General features: G+C 43.7%; 1 protein-coding gene across 1 annotated transcript in view; it reads right to left on the bottom strand.

Annotated features, from left to right (window-relative positions):
* Positions 1–1931: 1931 nt before the first annotated feature.
* The window catches only part of LOC110289217 (baculoviral IAP repeat-containing protein 1a-like), a gene marked incomplete at its 5' end in the record, with an annotated part of 23306 nt that continues 7688 nt past the window's right edge, over positions 1932–17549 (bottom strand). Inside the window, 8 exon segments of the mRNA XM_021155364.2 lie at positions 1932–2480; positions 4156–4320; positions 6860–6946; positions 7244–7396; positions 10921–11088; positions 13197–15440; positions 15917–15974; positions 17116–17197. Of these exon segments, the coding sequence (XP_021011023.1) occupies positions 2116–2480; positions 4156–4320; positions 6860–6946; positions 7244–7396; positions 10921–11088; positions 13197–15440; positions 15917–15974; positions 17116–17197 (3322 nt within the window).

The raw sequence follows: 17549 nt of genomic DNA, 5'->3' as shown, positions 1-17549 counted from the left end.
GCCAAAAGAATGGGAATGGGTGGGTAGGGAAGTGGGGGGCGCTATGGGGGACTTTTGGGATAGCATTGAAAATGTAATTGAGGAAAATATGTAATAAAAATATTAAAAATCAAAAAAAAAGAAGTTATGCATAAAAAAAAAAAAACAAAAGTTGAAAAACACCACAGGGTCAGGTCCATCACAGAAAGACACCATTCTAAGACCAATTTCTGATCTAGTTTACATTCTTATTGTCACGATAAACACCATAATCAAAAGAAACTTGGGGAAGTAAAGCTTATAATTCCATAGTACATAGCTGAGGAAAGCCAAGAAAGGAACTCAAGGCAGGGATCTGGAAGCAGCAACTTGAAGCACAGACCATGGAGCAGTACTTATTGGCTTACTTCCCTTCTGGTGTATGCTTAGGTGGCTTTCTAATGAAGAATAAGCCCAACTATGTAAAAGAGCTGCCACCAACTAGAGGATAGGTGGTCACATATCAATTACTGTTGCGTGCTATCCAGCGGCTCACGAGGAACGGGGTATGGCTGAGATGGCAGACTCGAGCTGAAAGAAAAGGAACTAGACGGACAAGAGAAAGAACAGAGCTAAGAGAACCAGGTTCTGATCAAAGCTCAATTTTACTATTCAGTGCACCAGGTTATGAAGAAGGGGGAAGGGGCCCATTCCCGCCAAATCATCCTGGAGTCCAGTTTCAGGTGACCATGTGTTTGGCTCCAGACAAGCTAGGTGGCAGGCTGCAGCAGTGGGAGTGGCAGAATGATAGGGTGGCAGGCTCCACCCTGATGATCTCTTCTTGCTAACAGTGAAACCTGAGCAACCAGGTTTCAGGCTGAGGGGTTGGGGGCCGGGGGGAGGTTACAAATTACCAATCAAGATGGACATGGAAACAGGCCAGTTCCTTCATTGAGACTCTGTTAGATGACCCAGGTTATGTCAAGATGAAAGCATTGAGGACACTTGATGAATTATAACAAACATGGACTGTGAGGGAGCTCTAAGAGGACAACACAGTGGGTAAAACTCTTGAGCCCAAGATGGAAACCATAGTCCAGATCACCAGGATTCACTCGGGAACAATTTTTTATTAAATCTTATAAGAAAGGTGAGGGGGAAATTGGGTACAAGACATTAATTATCACCTTGATCATCAGCCCAGCTTCAGCAACAGAGTCACATCAGCCAATGCTAGGTGAGCTTCCATTGTTCTTGTTCCTGATCTTGAAAACATCCCTTGATCAATAATCAAAAGTGGGCTTTTCTGAACTTCAGGTTCATTTCTAAGATTTTCAACATCAGAGCCGTTAGCAAAAACATCTTAACCTAACTTTACTGACAATCTACTTCTCCAAATTCTTCCTAAGACTGGTGGTCATTTCTAACAATGTACATTTCTAAGTTCTTTCCAAGGGTGGTGATTGAATCATTGATTTTGAAGATCAAGCACTGCTGCTGTGAGTGCCAATGACACTGCCCAGTGAGGGGTTGTTAAGCCCCCTAGAGATTTCATAAAACTCATAGATTATGAGTAGCACAGTGAGAAGGCAGCAAGCAGAACAAATCTCTATGACACCATGAAGCCCTCAGGACCCATAGTTCTCTCAGCGGCCCACCCATGAGGTTGTGCTAACCAGGAGACTGCGTTCTGTGAATTCTAAAACTGTTTTGCTGTTCCTCTTGCACTACCCCAGCACCTATCAAATACTGCTTCCAGGATGTGGCTTCTACATAGACCAATGTTCCTTTCCCAGCGCCTTCCTGTTGACCTTGGCATTGACAGTTCTCTATATGAACGTGACTGAAGCTCTAGACTTCAGACAGGAAGACCAAATAAGGACTGCCAAGGCATTGAGCAATATAGCTACTGAATTCAATAGGGGGCATGCAGGCTTTTTTTAAAAATTAGCAGTCTGCACACTTAATAAATATTCTTTAGTAGGATGGATAGTTGTGTCTTTAGCTGTGAAACAGGATCTGGTCTGAACTTCTTGATTCTTGCACCCCAGTGTCCTAAATGTTGAAAGTACAGGGATATACCATCATGCCCAACTAAAGTAAAGTGTTTTAGGAAATCTGGTATTTAGAACTGTCAGTAACCTTCAGGAGCATCCTTTACTCCAGAACAACAGGAGAGAACGGGACTATCCACTTCCAGAAGATAATCAAGCGTTTGGACTGGGGGTGTCTTTCCTTCACATCATTAATCACTTTCATGTCCTCTTCATCCAGGAGCCAACTGAGCATGTACAGCCTAGTGAGGCTTGGCAGTCGGGACACACATTGACCCAGAGCCTTGATAGTGGTGGCCTGAACTTGAATGCATTCTGGGATATGTCTGCAGATGTTCAGATTCTGTAAGTTTGGTAGGTTGTCCAGGACTTGAAAGAAATGTCTGTATCCTTCCTCGGTAATCTTGTGATTCATGGAAAGATCCAACTTCTCGAGTTTCTGGAAACCTCCACTGGTTGCCACCCTGGCTGGAAGACAAAACACAAATGAAAACAGAACCCAGAGGACATCAGTAATGCTCACAAGTTATTGGAACTACTCTCAACCCCCAATGAAAGTGGGACATGCTCTACATGATGTTTTTGAGGTCAAACTTTGAACACACCACTGGTTGATAGGAAACCACCCGGACAAACAGAAAGGGGAAGCAGACACCAGGAAGTCAAGCACAGGGAGCTGCAGCTGTCTGTGCAGTGTGGACTTCTCTTCTGTCTCACAGGAGGACATATGCCAGGGCAGAGCCCAGGTATGGACCAGGGTACAATACAGGGGACTGAGAAATTGTGTCAGCAGTGTCTCCCTTTATGCAGAGAAGGGAAGGTGACAGTCCTTAAAGCTGTCCTCTCACTGGCTACTATAAAACCTTCTGCCTATAGCTCAGAAGTGACTCCCTGGTTACTCAGAGCAGGGCTCTGAAGGAAATGGAGCTAAACTCATGGCGACTTTACAAGTGAAGATCTAGTACAGCTTTTGTTTCTTTTTGCATTATCTTACCACTTAGCCCAACTATGGGGAAGGTTAGGGTACATTTCACCCAAATCCTGTTATACCTTGAGTGTAAAGAAAGAGGCCCTAAGATAGTGTTTCTTCTATGTCCTGAATAAGGATCTTCTGTGATAGTCAGGGGGTATTTCTCATTCCCTGAATAAATATTCTTCTGAAAGGACAAGAGAACATCTCAGCCCTCCCCACCCATGGCCTGCTGTCCTCTGATTTTCTTGCTTCTCCACATCACATTGCATCGTTATCTGTTGCTATGGTGTGTATAAGTGCAGTTGCCTGGCTGTAAAGGTGAAACATTGACCAAGAGTAAGCTGTCAGTTGTCCATGGAAAGATAGACACTGTTACCACATTGAGATGGCTCAGCAGGTGAGGCCGATGCTCTATGGTCATGTGTGCTACTCTGTATATAAAGAACAAACACAAACTTGGGTGAAAATAGAAAAACGTATAGGATTTCCCCACATGAAATGTCTAGTGGCAAATGCAGCTATGGTGACAGAGAGAGAGCAGCAGTCATCTGTGAGGGCATGGAGGGCAGTGCTGGAGAATGGACACAACTCAGGTTTGGGGCTCTGGGGAAGCTCTGTGCCCTAACCTAGTTGACTGCTACATTGACCAGGATAAGAGGTTGCAGGAAGGTGAGCATGAAGTGGACATAGCTCTACATTTCCCCACAATACACCTGTCGTGTCAGTGTTCAGTTGAGTCAGAGTGTATCTGGTCAGGGGTCTGAAACACCAAGTGTGAGGACAGAGATGTTACTGGGCACTGGTGCAGGGGCAGACACTGCTCTAGTGTACGTGTGAGGCCCTGAGTTCAATCTCAGCACTGGAAAAAGAAAACCACAGACTGAATACTTATACACCTCTCTCTCTCTCTCTCTCTCTCTCTCTCTCTCTCTCTCTCTCTCTCTCTCTCTCATACATACACACTGATTTGGAAAAAAAAAAAAGAGGGTAAACCTTCCCAGTCACACCAGGACAACTCTACATCTGCAGAAGGGCAGGAGAGGAAGCATGTGATGGTGGAAATGAGGAAGCCTTTGGAAGTCTTTCCTGGCTCTAGATGCTTGCAGCGGGCAGCTCCAATGACACCACTGCTTCCACACAAGGGAACCCCTTTCTCTGAGGGAAACTCACCAATTTCAATCACACTGTCATTGTCCAAGATGTGGTGAAAGGCGAGAACTCGGAGACACGGAAGCTGCAGACACTGCTGGACAATCAGTTTGGCCACTTGGTGAATCCCGTCCCCAGTGGGAACGAGCAGTTCCTCCAGGTTCCTGAGAGAACCCAGAGTCTGGGCTGTGAGAGACACAAGAGAGCCATCCTCAGTAGTAGCTCCATCATGAGAGCCAATGACTTACACAGTCTGTAGTCTAGGAGGCCCCACCTAGCACAGGCCCTCCTCATCCCTGTCCTCTCCAAGGGCAGGAGAAGGGGTCAACACACAGGTGCTCCCTGCTGCTCTCTGCTGCTGCTTCCTCCATTCTCCCCAAACCTGTCTCTTTACTCCAAGCTGGCTCTCCATCTTCATTTTGCCTTGGACACAGAGGCCTCCATGACAGTTCATTCTCCTAACTGGCCAAGGCCTTCCCTTGCCATCCCATCCTCATCTGGTACCCCAGTGATCCACTCTGAGGAGAGCCACCCTCCTTGGAAAGCATGGTCCACTACTCTGCCAGTTTGTGCCATCCATCCTTAGCATGACATTCTGTAGATCACATGATCACAATCTCTACTTCAGTGACCTTGCAGAAAGTGTTTACAAGACTTTGTAAAATTAAAACAAAGTTCTAGACTCATCTTTGACTTCCCCCTTCCCGGTGTTCCTTTAAAAAGATAGTATTTAGAACTGAAATTCCAGGATTTGGGAGTTGGCTCAGTGATACCATGCTTGCCTAACATGCTGGATACCACAGCAACATTGAGGGTGGGGGAAGAACCCTGTGTTTTGCCTTCTTGTTCATCTGAAAGCAAAGAAAACTCTGTTGCTGGCAGCTCTATTGTGCCAGTCATGAGAACTCAGCTCTGGGTCTTGTTCTTGCTACATCTGTTCAAAACAGCAAATCAGATGTAAAATCAATTTCAGTATGTACAGTCACCAGTGCTTATATTAGTATGCACAAGGGGACCATTAAATTGATTTAACTGGTTGGCCTGTTTACATTGCCAGTTTTGAGACAGTCTCAGCCCATAGTCAGAATGGCTAGAAGTCCATCCTCCTGCCTCATGCTCCCAGGATCACAGGCATGTGTTACCACTCTCAGCCTCTAGGTGATCTTTCATGAAGGAGTTACTTCTACTTCAAAGAAATCACACGAGTCCTATGCATACAACACTGTTTCCAGCCTTACTAATTAAGCATGACCTGAGCACGTGTGGTCATTACTACAAGCATGCTTTCCAGTCTCTCAGGTGATTCACTAAGGAATGTGAATCTGGGTGACTGGAGATTTGCATGACTGTAAAGGTATTCAGAACTCTCTGTGTTTATGAGTCAGAGCAGGTGAGACAGCTCAGGGGTAAAAAAGCATCTGCAGCCATGCCTGAGGACCTGAATTAGATTCCAGGAGTCGAAATGGAGGAAAGGGAACTGATTCCCACCTGCTGTCCTCTGACTGCCACACACATGCCACAGCACTGCTACACACAAACACACACAATAGATGTAAAAAATACACAAAAACTATGAGGCCACATCGGTAGGTTCCTGCTGTTTGAGCACACTGACTTATCTATCCACTACCCAGAAACAACACACACATATGCACACGCACGCACACACATACAAGTCATAGTCTAAAGGAAAGACAAAGAAGCAAGAAGAAAGTCGAGATCTTCTTATGCACCGTGCACATTGAGAAGAACTGTGAAGATGCAGTTCTGCACCCTATACCCATGAACACTCATTATTTTCACAAACATTTCTTCCCTTGTTTCTTTCCTTCTTTGGAAACAGGGTTTCCTGGCTAACCCTGGCTTTTCTTGAACTTGATCTGTACACTAGACTGGTCTCAAACTCAGAGATCCTATTACCTCTTCCTATGGAAAGCAGGGATTAAAGGTGTGCAATATCACAATGGGCTTCATAATCATTTCTTAACTCAAATTTTTTTAAACATTTCATACATATTATTTTGTTCAATCTGAGTTATAATGGCTTCTTATCCTTAAATAGAAGTTCATATGTGTGTGTGTGTGTGTGTGTGTGTGTGTGTGTGCGCGCACACACATATATGCATCCCAGAAGTCTTTGAAACAAAAAGTCCATATGATTTTGGAGTGGATATGGAACAATAAATGTACACAGTGTCATCGTGACCAAATTCTACTCTAAGAAGCCAGTGAGTCTGAGAATATTGCACTTAATGAGGTTAAACATGAGGATGTGTAGGAGCAGCAGTAATAGCATCAGGGAGGGGGTTTGTGGGAAGGTGAGACTGAGTATCACTATGGAGACCTCCAAAGAGCCAGCCTGGCTGGTGCATGACCCTCTGTGTGGTCACATTCCACCAGCCACAGGCTCCATTTTTAAACATTCTGTCTGTTTATGTATGTACTGACACTTCCCTCTCTTTGTTACTCCCGGAACAACACAGTGTAACACTTGTTTACATAGTATTTACATTATATTAGGCATTGTCTCCCTCACTGGGTCAGGGGCAAACTTTTCTGTACCATTTTATATCATAAAGGATCTTTATGGTTACAGCAGCAGCAGGCCCAGGACCTAACTTCCATAGATGTCAAGGAACAACTGTACACAGCTTGTTTTGTTGTAGGTTCAGAGAAGGAAGAGAAAATATAGATTTAATTATGAAACACTGTTTTATAAACTTACCAAACTTTTCTGATGTTTCCTTATCTGGGAATTGTTGGCTTATAAGATTCAATATCTTCAGAGAAATAAAATTTGGCAAAATGTTAACTAGGAAAGGGGGAAAATTGAGTTAGTTCAGATAGGTTTCCTATAACAAAGAATTTCAAAAACATTGAAACAATATATAACATTCAGACTGAATCACTATGACACAACTAGAGGACACAATTCTGCAAATGAAACATTTAAAATGTAGTTTCTTAACTGTGGCTCATTCAGTGTTGTGAGAGCCTCGCTGAGGTTCAGGTGTGCTCACAGTTCCCAAACATCAGTGGCACTTAGTTCTCAAGTATTTAATAACTCTGTGGACAGGAGAATCTGAGGTCAAGGCTGTACAGTTCTTACCAAAGGGTATGGCTTCAAAGCATCGTCCAGAAAACTCAATCTCTCTGAGTTTCTTGCAGGAAGCAAGCACAGCCATGAGAGAGTCACAATTCGAAAGGAAATCACATTTCAGATGGAAAACATGGAGATTTGGAGAGTTCTGAATCAATTTAACTGGAAAAAGATGAAGGATGTTCAGAAATTAGATAAGACCACAAATTTGACCTGTCAAAGTTGAACCCTCAATGTATGAGCTGCTGGCACACTGATTAAACAGGCAGCGATGCAGTGTCTAGATGTCAAACTACACTGGGATTTTGCTCAGCTTCTGCAACTGACTAGTGAGCAGATGACCTGGGACAAGTTTCTGCCCCTCTCTGGATCAGGTTTCTGTTCCTGTATTTCACCATCAGTGTCAGCTCTATAACATTTCTGTGCACACTGTGTAAGGGTCCTAAAAATCACTGAATGAAGTGATTTTTTTTAACTCAGCAGAAAAAAACTAGCATGCTAGGGTCACCATCATTTCAGAGTGGCCATACAAACAAAAGCCTTTGAGCCCCTTTATAACTGCTTAATTGCTTTTGAGATAACAACAGACTTCTAAAACCTAGAGAATATTCCAAGGAGTTATAAAAACTATTAACTGAAGGTCATCAGAAGATATATACCACAGGTGCAAAGACAGGACATAAAATATTGATTTGGTTTATCTATTTAAAACTTCAAGGACAGCTTAGTTGTGATTTTTAGCTTTCCATAAACTGTTGGGAGTGACCTTGTTTGAACATTAACTGCCTTAAGTGCTTGCTGGCATAAAGTCTTGGCTTCTGTGGGAAAGCACTAGCCCAGCTGAGTACAAATACACATAGATCCTAAAGTCAGCAGAGAACAAATAGCTATAAATCTTGTGAATAGGTGCCTAATAACTCATTCTGTTCTGATCTTCCTGCTGAACTATTTACCCAGTCAATATCCTGGTCCTGGGAACAGGTGCATTATCCAGAGACAAAGCGACCCCCTCTACCCCTTTTCCTGATCCTATGAGTATATAACCTGTGTGAGGAAAATAAAAATTTGTCAGCTTGATCATGACCTTGTCTTGCTGTCTGTTTTTCATGTTTCTTGTCCCCCATTTTTCCCAGGTTCCCCTAAAGTCCCTGTTCGACCGTTGTGCGGGTAAGGGCAATAAACCTGTAAGCTAGTAACAAATGATGAATGTTTAGCCAGATAATTATTCCTAGGGTATATGCATGTAGACATTCTCTGTTTTAAACCTCTTATTCAATTTATGACCTGAATTTATGTGCAAACTCATAGTGAACTTTTATAGCATGCAATCATGCACTCTGAAAGTCTTAACTAGTGCTGAGAGCAGAGACAGGCTTCCCTTCCCCTTTTCTTCCTGAGACTTAGAGGTGATCAATTCCCTGCTAAGACAAAACAAAGGCTGCTTTACCTAGCCTCCCTCTGTTTTACTATGAGGTGCTGTCTTAGTCAGGGTTTCTATTCCTGCACAAACATCATGACCAAGAAGCAGTTAAGGAGAAAAGGGTTTATTCAGCTTACACTTCCATACTGCTGTTCATCACCAAAGGAAGTCAGGACTGGAACTCAAGCAGGTCAGAAAGCAGGAGCTGATGCAGAAGCCATGGAGGGATGTTCTTTACTGGCTTGCATCCCCTGGCTTGCTCAGCCTGCTCTCTTATAGAACCTAAGACCACCAGCCCAGAGATGGCCCCACCCACAAAGGGCCTTTCCCCCTTGATCACTGAGAAAATCCCTTACAGCTGGATCTCATGGAAGCATTTCCCCAACTGAAACTCCTTTCTCTGTGATAACTCCAGCCTGTGTCAAGTTGACACATAAAACCAGCCAGTACAGGTGCTAAACAGGAGACTTCAGCTTCTTGCACCAAAGCAACCCAGACAGGCAGATCAACTACAGAAGCAAAGTACCTTACACTTAGGATGAATAGATAGCACATGGTTTATGGCCTAGTTTCTGAGTGGAGGAAAAATGGAATAAAAAGGACTCTTCAACTAGACTGACACAGTAGGAATTAGGCAGAGTCATACAAAAGGAAAGACAACTCTGAACCATAACTTAAAAGCGTGTAAACATATTTTGACTATGTTTGTGATGGGGGGATCATCCATGTGCTGCAGCACATATGGGGAGGTCAGGGAGAAATTGGGAGAACTTGCTATTTCCTTCTACCATATGGATCCACCATATGGCATTGGAGTTGCTGGGCTTAGCAAGTACCTTTACCTGCTGATCCATCTTACCTACCAACAAAATATTTTAGTTTGCTTCCTTTTGTTTCTTTTCAGACAGGTTCTAATACTATATCTCAGACTAGCCTGGAAATAACTTCATTTGCAGAGCTAGGCTGGCTTTGATGGATGTTGTGACAGTCCTCCATCCTAAGCCTCCCAAATTTGGGGATTACAGGCATGAGTCACCATGCCCCTCTCTAGTAACTTTTTGGCATGCAAATCTGCCATACTGTTCCAGGTTTACATTTCTTTGGTGTTCATTGTTTTTAAAAATTAAGGACCCCAAGGTGCTTTCCTCATTTTGTTAAATGACATGTTCTTTGAAGATAGCTGCAAAGCTGTCTTCAACCTGAGCCTGGGATGGAGAGAAAAGGATAGAAAGACTCCTTGCTTGGCTATTCACTCCAACTCAAAAGCCATGGACTACCTTTGTAAACTTTGTAAACCCTCAAGGTAGAAAAATGGCCAGGCCCTGACCTAAAAGAAAAAAAAAAATCCCTGAGCTTGGCCCATTGATCAGGCCACACAATCCATCCAATCCCAGGCCTCCTTGGAAACCTTGGTCTCCCCCACCACCAAGAAATGCTATATTGAATCTGTGTTCTGCCCAGTTCTCCAATGTTTCTCATCTGAGCAGAGGCAGCCACTCTCCTGGGGTTTTCCCTCTCAATAAACCCCTTGTGTGAAGTTTGCTGTGCAGTGTGACTTTGTGGTATTTCTTGGCTCCAGATCACCAGAATGGCTTTTAGAGGTGAGCTGTAACACTTTTGCCTGAGCAGAGCTTTCTCTGGGGAAGCCTCCCCCAAAGGAGCAGAGCTGCAACACTTGCATTGGGGAAATTTCCAGGCCATTGGAGCAGAATTTTTATAGGGGAAGCCTTTCCCTTCAGAGCTGCCACACTTCCACTGCTCCCAGTCAGATTCCTTCTCCCTGAGCGAGTAGATCTGCATGTGGGACTAAAACAGCAGCACAAGAAGAGGACTCCTCACACTGCTGTGGAGAGGAAGGGTTAGGAGTTGTCAGCTCAGGCTGTACTGTCAGGTCTTCTGTTTGAAGATACACTTTCATTGCCTGATAACCTTGGCAGTCAATGACCTCAGTCCCCCACACACATACACCAGCTGACAATCAGCAATAATCATTATGCCTTCTATTACACAGTGGGTATGAGGAAAAAGCTCATATCTGTAAAGTGCTCATAACGGTTTCTGACATGCTAAAGACTTGGGTTATAAATAAATCTCTGCCTTCTTGATGAATAAGAACACTGATCCCACCCCATCCCATGGACACAGTTCATGCTGTCAGGCCCAGGGAAGTTTTGACTAAGGATGATTTAATGATTCTAACAATTACTGGAAAGGCAAGTAGTTTTACCAGCTGAGACATGAACTGGAGATCAAGCACCATCCTTACCTAGTTTGGAGAGGTCAGACTCCGTGGAGGTTCTGATGGATAACTTCTCCATGTGATGGAGGTTTGGGAACTCTCCAGGAAGGACTGAGAGCACATACGGTTTGCCATCTAGTCTCACACACAGTTCTTTCAGGCCCAGGAACTTGTGCAAGTTATGGAAGAGCTGATCTGGAAAGCAGCACAGAGTTCCAATCACTCAAGAGTCCAAGTGCAAGTTCTCAAGGTGCTTCAGCTATATTCATACTTCCAAGATGAAACTCCTCAGACATCCTAACGTCTGATTAGGAAGCACATGCATGAAGTTACTGCCAGCTGCAGCATCTGCTGATCATGGGCAGACTCTAGGGCAAGCCCTGTGCTGGTCTCTAGACTCACAAAATAAATAAGACTTCTCAACAACCAATAGCATGGCAACTGAAAACAACTCATTTTGCACATCTGAAAGGTTATAGTTCAACTCCTACCTCAGACTTATATAAAAATGTAACCCAAAACCTCTCCTGCAAGCCTGCACATCCTTTTCCAAGGTCTATCAAGATAAGTCTGCCATCCTCCCATCCACTCACCTATCCCCAGGCCTCTAGATCTAGCCTTGATCCCACATCCAATGCCTGAACCTGGTCTAGCCTCCTCTGCCTGTTTCATTACCAACCACTAGGCTTCTGTCATGACCCACCCTGCCTCCAACCTGCTCCTAACTTTCAGGAAACTCCCATGGCACATGGAAACTCTCTATCCAGCCAGTTCTTACACGTGCTTCTCCAGGATAATGAGCTGGATACGTTTGCCTGATGTTCCCCACCTTGCACCCACCATAACAATCCCCATATACTTCCAACTCCAAGCTTATACCAGAATGCACACCAGCTCAGCCTCCTATGTGCAGCTGAGCCATCACCAACCTCTAGGTCTACAACCTCACAAGGGTAAGACTGGTGGGATGAAGAAGAAAATCCAGATTTTGATAATAAATTCAATAAAAAGAGTGACGCACTGAGAAGGACTCAAGTGAAATGAATATGAGAATGAAAACCCAACAGCCCTACTAGAAAACTCAAAGGAAAGACATACAGGAAAAATGAATCAAGCAGAAGACAGAACACAGGGTTGAAAATAAAGTAGAGGATCTGAAAGAAGCAAAGAAGTGGAGTTGGGGACATACAGGAAACCAGGAGAAGATGATAAAAGGAGAAACAGTCTTCCCCAATGAAGAGCACACCAATTGGTTAGCTAATTGTGACCAAATGTGAGCCCTGAAACCATACATACAAGTAGCAATATACAGACTATTCAGGCATTAGAGTAGCTAGGAACATATACACATATTCAGCATGTATATACATACATATGTAGGTAGGTATTATCAATATTAAGACTATATCTATTCATATATATTAACAATTAATTTTTAAAAGATGCCATAAGTTTGAAAGAGCAAGGAGGGGTATGTCGAAAGGCTTACAAAGAAGAAAAGAAAGGATGAAATAATTATACTTTCAACACACAAATTATTTTTTTAAAAGAAAAAGGGTGGTACAGACAGAACAAGGCATGCTTCAGCATATAGCAGGCTGAAATACCAAAGCTCTGCTACTAACAACTACAAAATTTTAAATCAAATATTTGCAATGGTATAAGAACTTAGAAATAAGTTGAATGAAAGATAGAAAAGCCTGAGAGCAAAAAAGACATCTCCACAACTAAGGGCTTCTGTTGTTTGGCAGAGGACCCAATAAGGTTCCCAGCACCCACACTAGGCACCTCACAACAACCGATAGCCACAACCCCAAAACTCTGACACTGCTCTCACACCTCTGAGGACAACTGCACACACACACACATGAGCGCACACGTGCGTGCGCACACACATACACACACTGAAATGAATACTTTTTCAAAGAAATCATTATAAAAATGAAGTCTATCCTAGAAACTACCAAAGATTGCTTAGAACAAGACATAAATATTATTAACCCATATTAACCCATATTCTTCTCTGGAGAAGCCAAACACATGATTCTCCAGCATCATCTTACCCAAAGTCCAGCATTTAACAATAAGAAGCAATTGAAATGCCCTTATAAGGACCTTGAAAGATGAACTACTGGTGGAATATTGTCGTAGAGTAATTAGAACCTGATTCTATGACTCGGGGCATTCTGTAACCCTAAACAGTGTAAGTGTTTAGATCCCATCAAGGAGTTTCACCCATCTAAGCCATGAATGAGAAAACACAGTGTCAAGCAGAATGGTTATGTGAACAAACTCGGGGATACCTGGTAACTGCTTTGTCTTTGAGACCTCGAGAGACTGCAGGGCAGGCAGGGTGAGAAGCAGCTCCTGTTCTGATCTGCTGAGCTCCAGCCTGGACATGGAACACTTGGTGACAGAGGCCTTACTCAGCTCCAGAGCTGGGTGGATGCTTTCTAGGAAGCCACTGCTGTCGGATAAACAGAACTCAATACTCTGTGAAGCTGAGAAGACTTCCATGAGGACCTGGAGCAGTGCTTGATCTGCTGGACCCGTGTTGGCCACTTCAACTTCCAGCCTAGGGATCTTGTATGGCTTGGGGGACAGTTTCCAATAGCCAGAGCTTATTTTAGGTGGCTGTAAGGGGAAGATATTCTTAATACTCTTTATGGTCTCTTCATTTTCAGATAAATTTTTCTCATGTTCCTTCATTTGTTCAAAGGCGGATGCATAGTCCTGATCTATAGTTGGCGGCTGTAATGTTTCAAAACTTTTTTCCATGACTGAATAATCTACAACTTTTGGCACTTTATTTCCATTTATGGAGACTTTCAAACTCTTCACCAGTAACAGGCTTTCTGGGTGGTCCCTAAAGTATTGTAAATTCAGTATTTTCAAAGCCAGTGTTCTCCCTCTAAGGAACTGCAAAATGAATGGAGAACATTCAGCAACCGTGTTGCTTTCATAAGCAAAGTTTAGAGCAATGCTCAATAAATTTTCTGAAACAAATGAAGAGAAAGTTTCAGGAGCTAACAGCCACATTTCCTTAAGTCCCTTCATTATTCGGGAAGTTTCTGGAGGGTGATTTACATAGTCCTCATTTTCAGACATGTTCTCCAGCAAGTCTGTCTCATCCACCAACTGAAGCAAATGAGATACAACTGTTGGCCCTGCCTTTGATGACGGATGGTTAAAGATATACTTCAAAAAATTGTTGTATGTGGTCAAAGCCTTCAAGGCTGAGTTAATTTGTCTCAAATAATAAAGTCCCAGATCTTGGTCTTCCTGCCTATCTGAACTCAGGAGTTCAGTCAGTCTCATGGCAGCGAGAAACTCCTGGAACAGAGGACCTAAAAACCGGTAGACTGGTCTCAGTCTCTGGGCAGTGAATTTGCTCATCAAGCAGGTGGTGAGCTCTTCATCTTCATCAACTCCTGCCTCTACCAGGTCATCACTATTGAACTCAAAGCACGATGAGAAAAGCCCTGTCAAGGCCAGCTGCCCACATGAGGACACGGTGGCCTGGAGAGGCTTAGCTGTTGCTTTGTGCTTTAAGGACAGGTATTGCATATAGGCCTTGAAAAGTGCCACATCCTGAAAGGGCTGGTCAGATGGATTTTCAAACCAGTCAGTACATACTGCTGCCACAAAGAGGGGGGTCTTGTGAATTCCCTGTAAATCTTCATGCCGTCCAAAATAAACCATAAACGCTAGTAGACGTTTTATATTATGGGAGAAGAACTTCTTTAATATATAGACAGTGTTGGATAAGGGAAACTCTTTGATCTCTAGACTCGTATCTAGATATGGGCGGATGCTTCTGACCCTGTTTGTATGCACAGCAATCAATAAGCAGGTCCGTGACAAGTAGTTTTTTGTGATCAGTGTGTGGAGGGCTTGGGGGAGTGAGGCCAGCCCGCTGAAGTCATCCAACAGGAACAGCACCTGGTGTTGTAACTGCTGGATGCTGCTGCTCAGACATGCTTCACTAATGCAGCCTCCTGCCCCTAGGAGTTGGGCACAGATGATGTTGGCCAGTCCCTGGTCTGGCGTGATGGAACTAAGGGAGAGGTAGAAGACCAGCTGGAACCTGTACAACAGGGGACAGCATCCTGATGCCCAGAGAAAAGCTATCCTCTTCAGGAAGGTTGTCTTTCCACTGCCAGTTTCCCCCTCCACACACATGACAGAGCTGAGATTGGAGAAGACCTCAGGGATCGTCAGGGCCCCTTGCACAGGCTGGCTGATGTGTTTTGAAATGATGGACACATCGCAGCTGAGCAAGTGGTCAGTGCCGAGGCTGGAGCACACTTCTGCCAAGTTCATGTGGCGGAAAGTGGCTTTGGTGTAGGTGTCTCTCAACTGCTCACTCAGACTCCTGGCCTCTTGAAACCACTGGGTTTCACTCTGACCCAAGTCTGTGGAGGGAAGATAGGTCCCACTGGATGAACATCTACATCCTTGAGCTTCACTCTGGTCCTGGCCTCTACAGAGAACAGACACAAAGCTGGATGCAGGTTCAAGTTCCTGGGCTTCACTTGGAGCAACATCTGTGAGGGATAGAATGGAGACCCAGTTGGAAATGCATTCAAACATCTTAGGCTTTGTTACACTGTTCTGCCTCTCAACTATGGCTGGCCTTTCCTCCAGTGTCCATGACCTACAATTTGAGGTCCTCCCAGACCTTTTCATAGCATCAGAATGCTGTCCAAGCCTCCCTCTTGGCCTGGGGGATTAGGCAGGATTCTGAAGACTACTCTGTCACCCTAGCTCCCTTCTGAGCTCTCAGGAGACCAGCTTGCTGCACAGTGCCTTTAATGCTGGCTGGTCTGGGTCTGACACAAGGACTCTGTTATTAGTCCTGCATTCACTCTCAGGAAGCCACAGGAATGCTACTCTGTCATCCACACTTCCCTTCATCTCAACGCTCTCCTCTTTAGCTGCTCCCTGGACAATTATAAATACAATTTCCTTTCAAATCCGATGGATGAATACCCAGAATCCCATGCTGCTTTTCAGTGCTTACCCATCACTGTAGAATGAACTGCTACTGCATCATCATGGTTGCTTTCACTTGTGGTTTCCTTTAAAAGATAAGTCATTTATTACATCAAAACTGGTTCTTGAATCAAGATTTGCCACTTTATTATCATGGAGGGCCAAAAATCCTCTCAATGCTGATTGAAGGAAGAGTACTCTACACATTAAAGAGTTAACTTCACACATAAAGAGTGTATACCTAGGTAGTATATGCACCGTATATGCATCCTCGCTATGGGGAGCACTGTGGGAGTACTCAAATTGTACCATGTACAACAAGAATGGTCCTCAAGAGCATTAAGCACAGCCTCTGTCCTTAGTCATTAGTTAAGTCTCCTTACATGTTTACGTCAGACACTGGGATGGATGCAGAAGGATTATTGCACACACACATTTTGAGTAAGAGAGTATCATGTAGTGTAGACTGGTCTGGAATTTCCTGTGTGTCCAAGGGCAACACTTCATTCTCCTTTCTCCATTTCCCAAGTGAAAGGAGCCTCCACACACCCCTGGCTTCAAAATCATTCTTTTTTCTATTCTGGGACTCTAAAAGTCTTACCACACATTGTTTGTTCAGAGCTGAAGACCTCTTTGTGTCTATTAGGGGAATGTCTAGTAGCTGAACTTCAATCCTTCCGCTTACATCATGCACAAGACCTTGGGTTTGATCTCCTCGATTGCAGTAAAGAACAAAAATCAAATAGGAAAGGTGGAACATACTCATAATCCCAGCATTTGGAAGCAGGAGGATTACAGATTCCCAGACAGTCTGCAATTTGAGCATAGCCAAGTTCAAAGTCAGCCTGAGCTAAACAATGAGAACCTATCCCAAACAAAATTTCAACCAAATAAAAAGAAACCTGCCTTGAACATCTCAAAAGAGTAAGAAGTCAAGCATACTGTCCTCCAACGATTGAAGTTGGGGTCCAGGTAGCTTGGATGTTTATCAGGAATAAGGCTGAAAGAATTTCACCAATAGACTTCTTACAGGAGAAGGGGTGGACTGTGTGTTTCATGAAGTTAGATATTGGGTCACCCTCATTCACTGTGAAGTTCCTGTCTATACTTATCACTTGGGAGTACTTTCTAGATACTTGTAGAATTTCCTTAAGTCTGATACATTTACAAATGGCAAGTGCTGTTCACAAAAGTGCTGCTGAATCAGAAGAAGGCAGTGTTCATTACCATGGCTTCTGGAAGTACAAACTGGCTCTGAAGGGCTGGAATCACTTCTGCAGAGGACTTCGGGGTTTGGAGAAGTACACAGCTATGCAGAGGAGAGAAAATCCTTCTGTTAAGAGTTTCCATTGGCTTTTTATAAAACGTGAAGATTCAGGGCCAAGAATGAAGTAGAAAGCTAACATTTTCAGTGATTCTGTCAGTGCTGCACTGTATAAACATTCAGTCAGTGGCTTTCAATAACATAATAAATGTGGTTTGTAAACTATTGGAAAGGATATTCAGGGAATATGTTGGGATGAGTACAGAGTTATTGTCTGTCCATGAATCCAGTTAAGATAAGCTTAACGAATAAAAACGGTAAACAACACTGTGGGAGCAGACACAAGGAGATCAGTAGGGTGAAGTGGGAATTTCTGGTTTGTTTGGAAAGTCAGTTA

This window comes from Mus caroli, unplaced genomic scaffold, assembly GCF_900094665.2.
Source record: "Mus caroli unplaced genomic scaffold, CAROLI_EIJ_v1.1 scaffold_15833_1, whole genome shotgun sequence".
Taxonomy (NCBI): domain Eukaryota; kingdom Metazoa; phylum Chordata; class Mammalia; order Rodentia; family Muridae; genus Mus; species Mus caroli.
The sequence above is the reverse complement of the archived record's forward strand: the minus strand, read 5'-3'. Positions and strand labels throughout refer to the sequence as shown.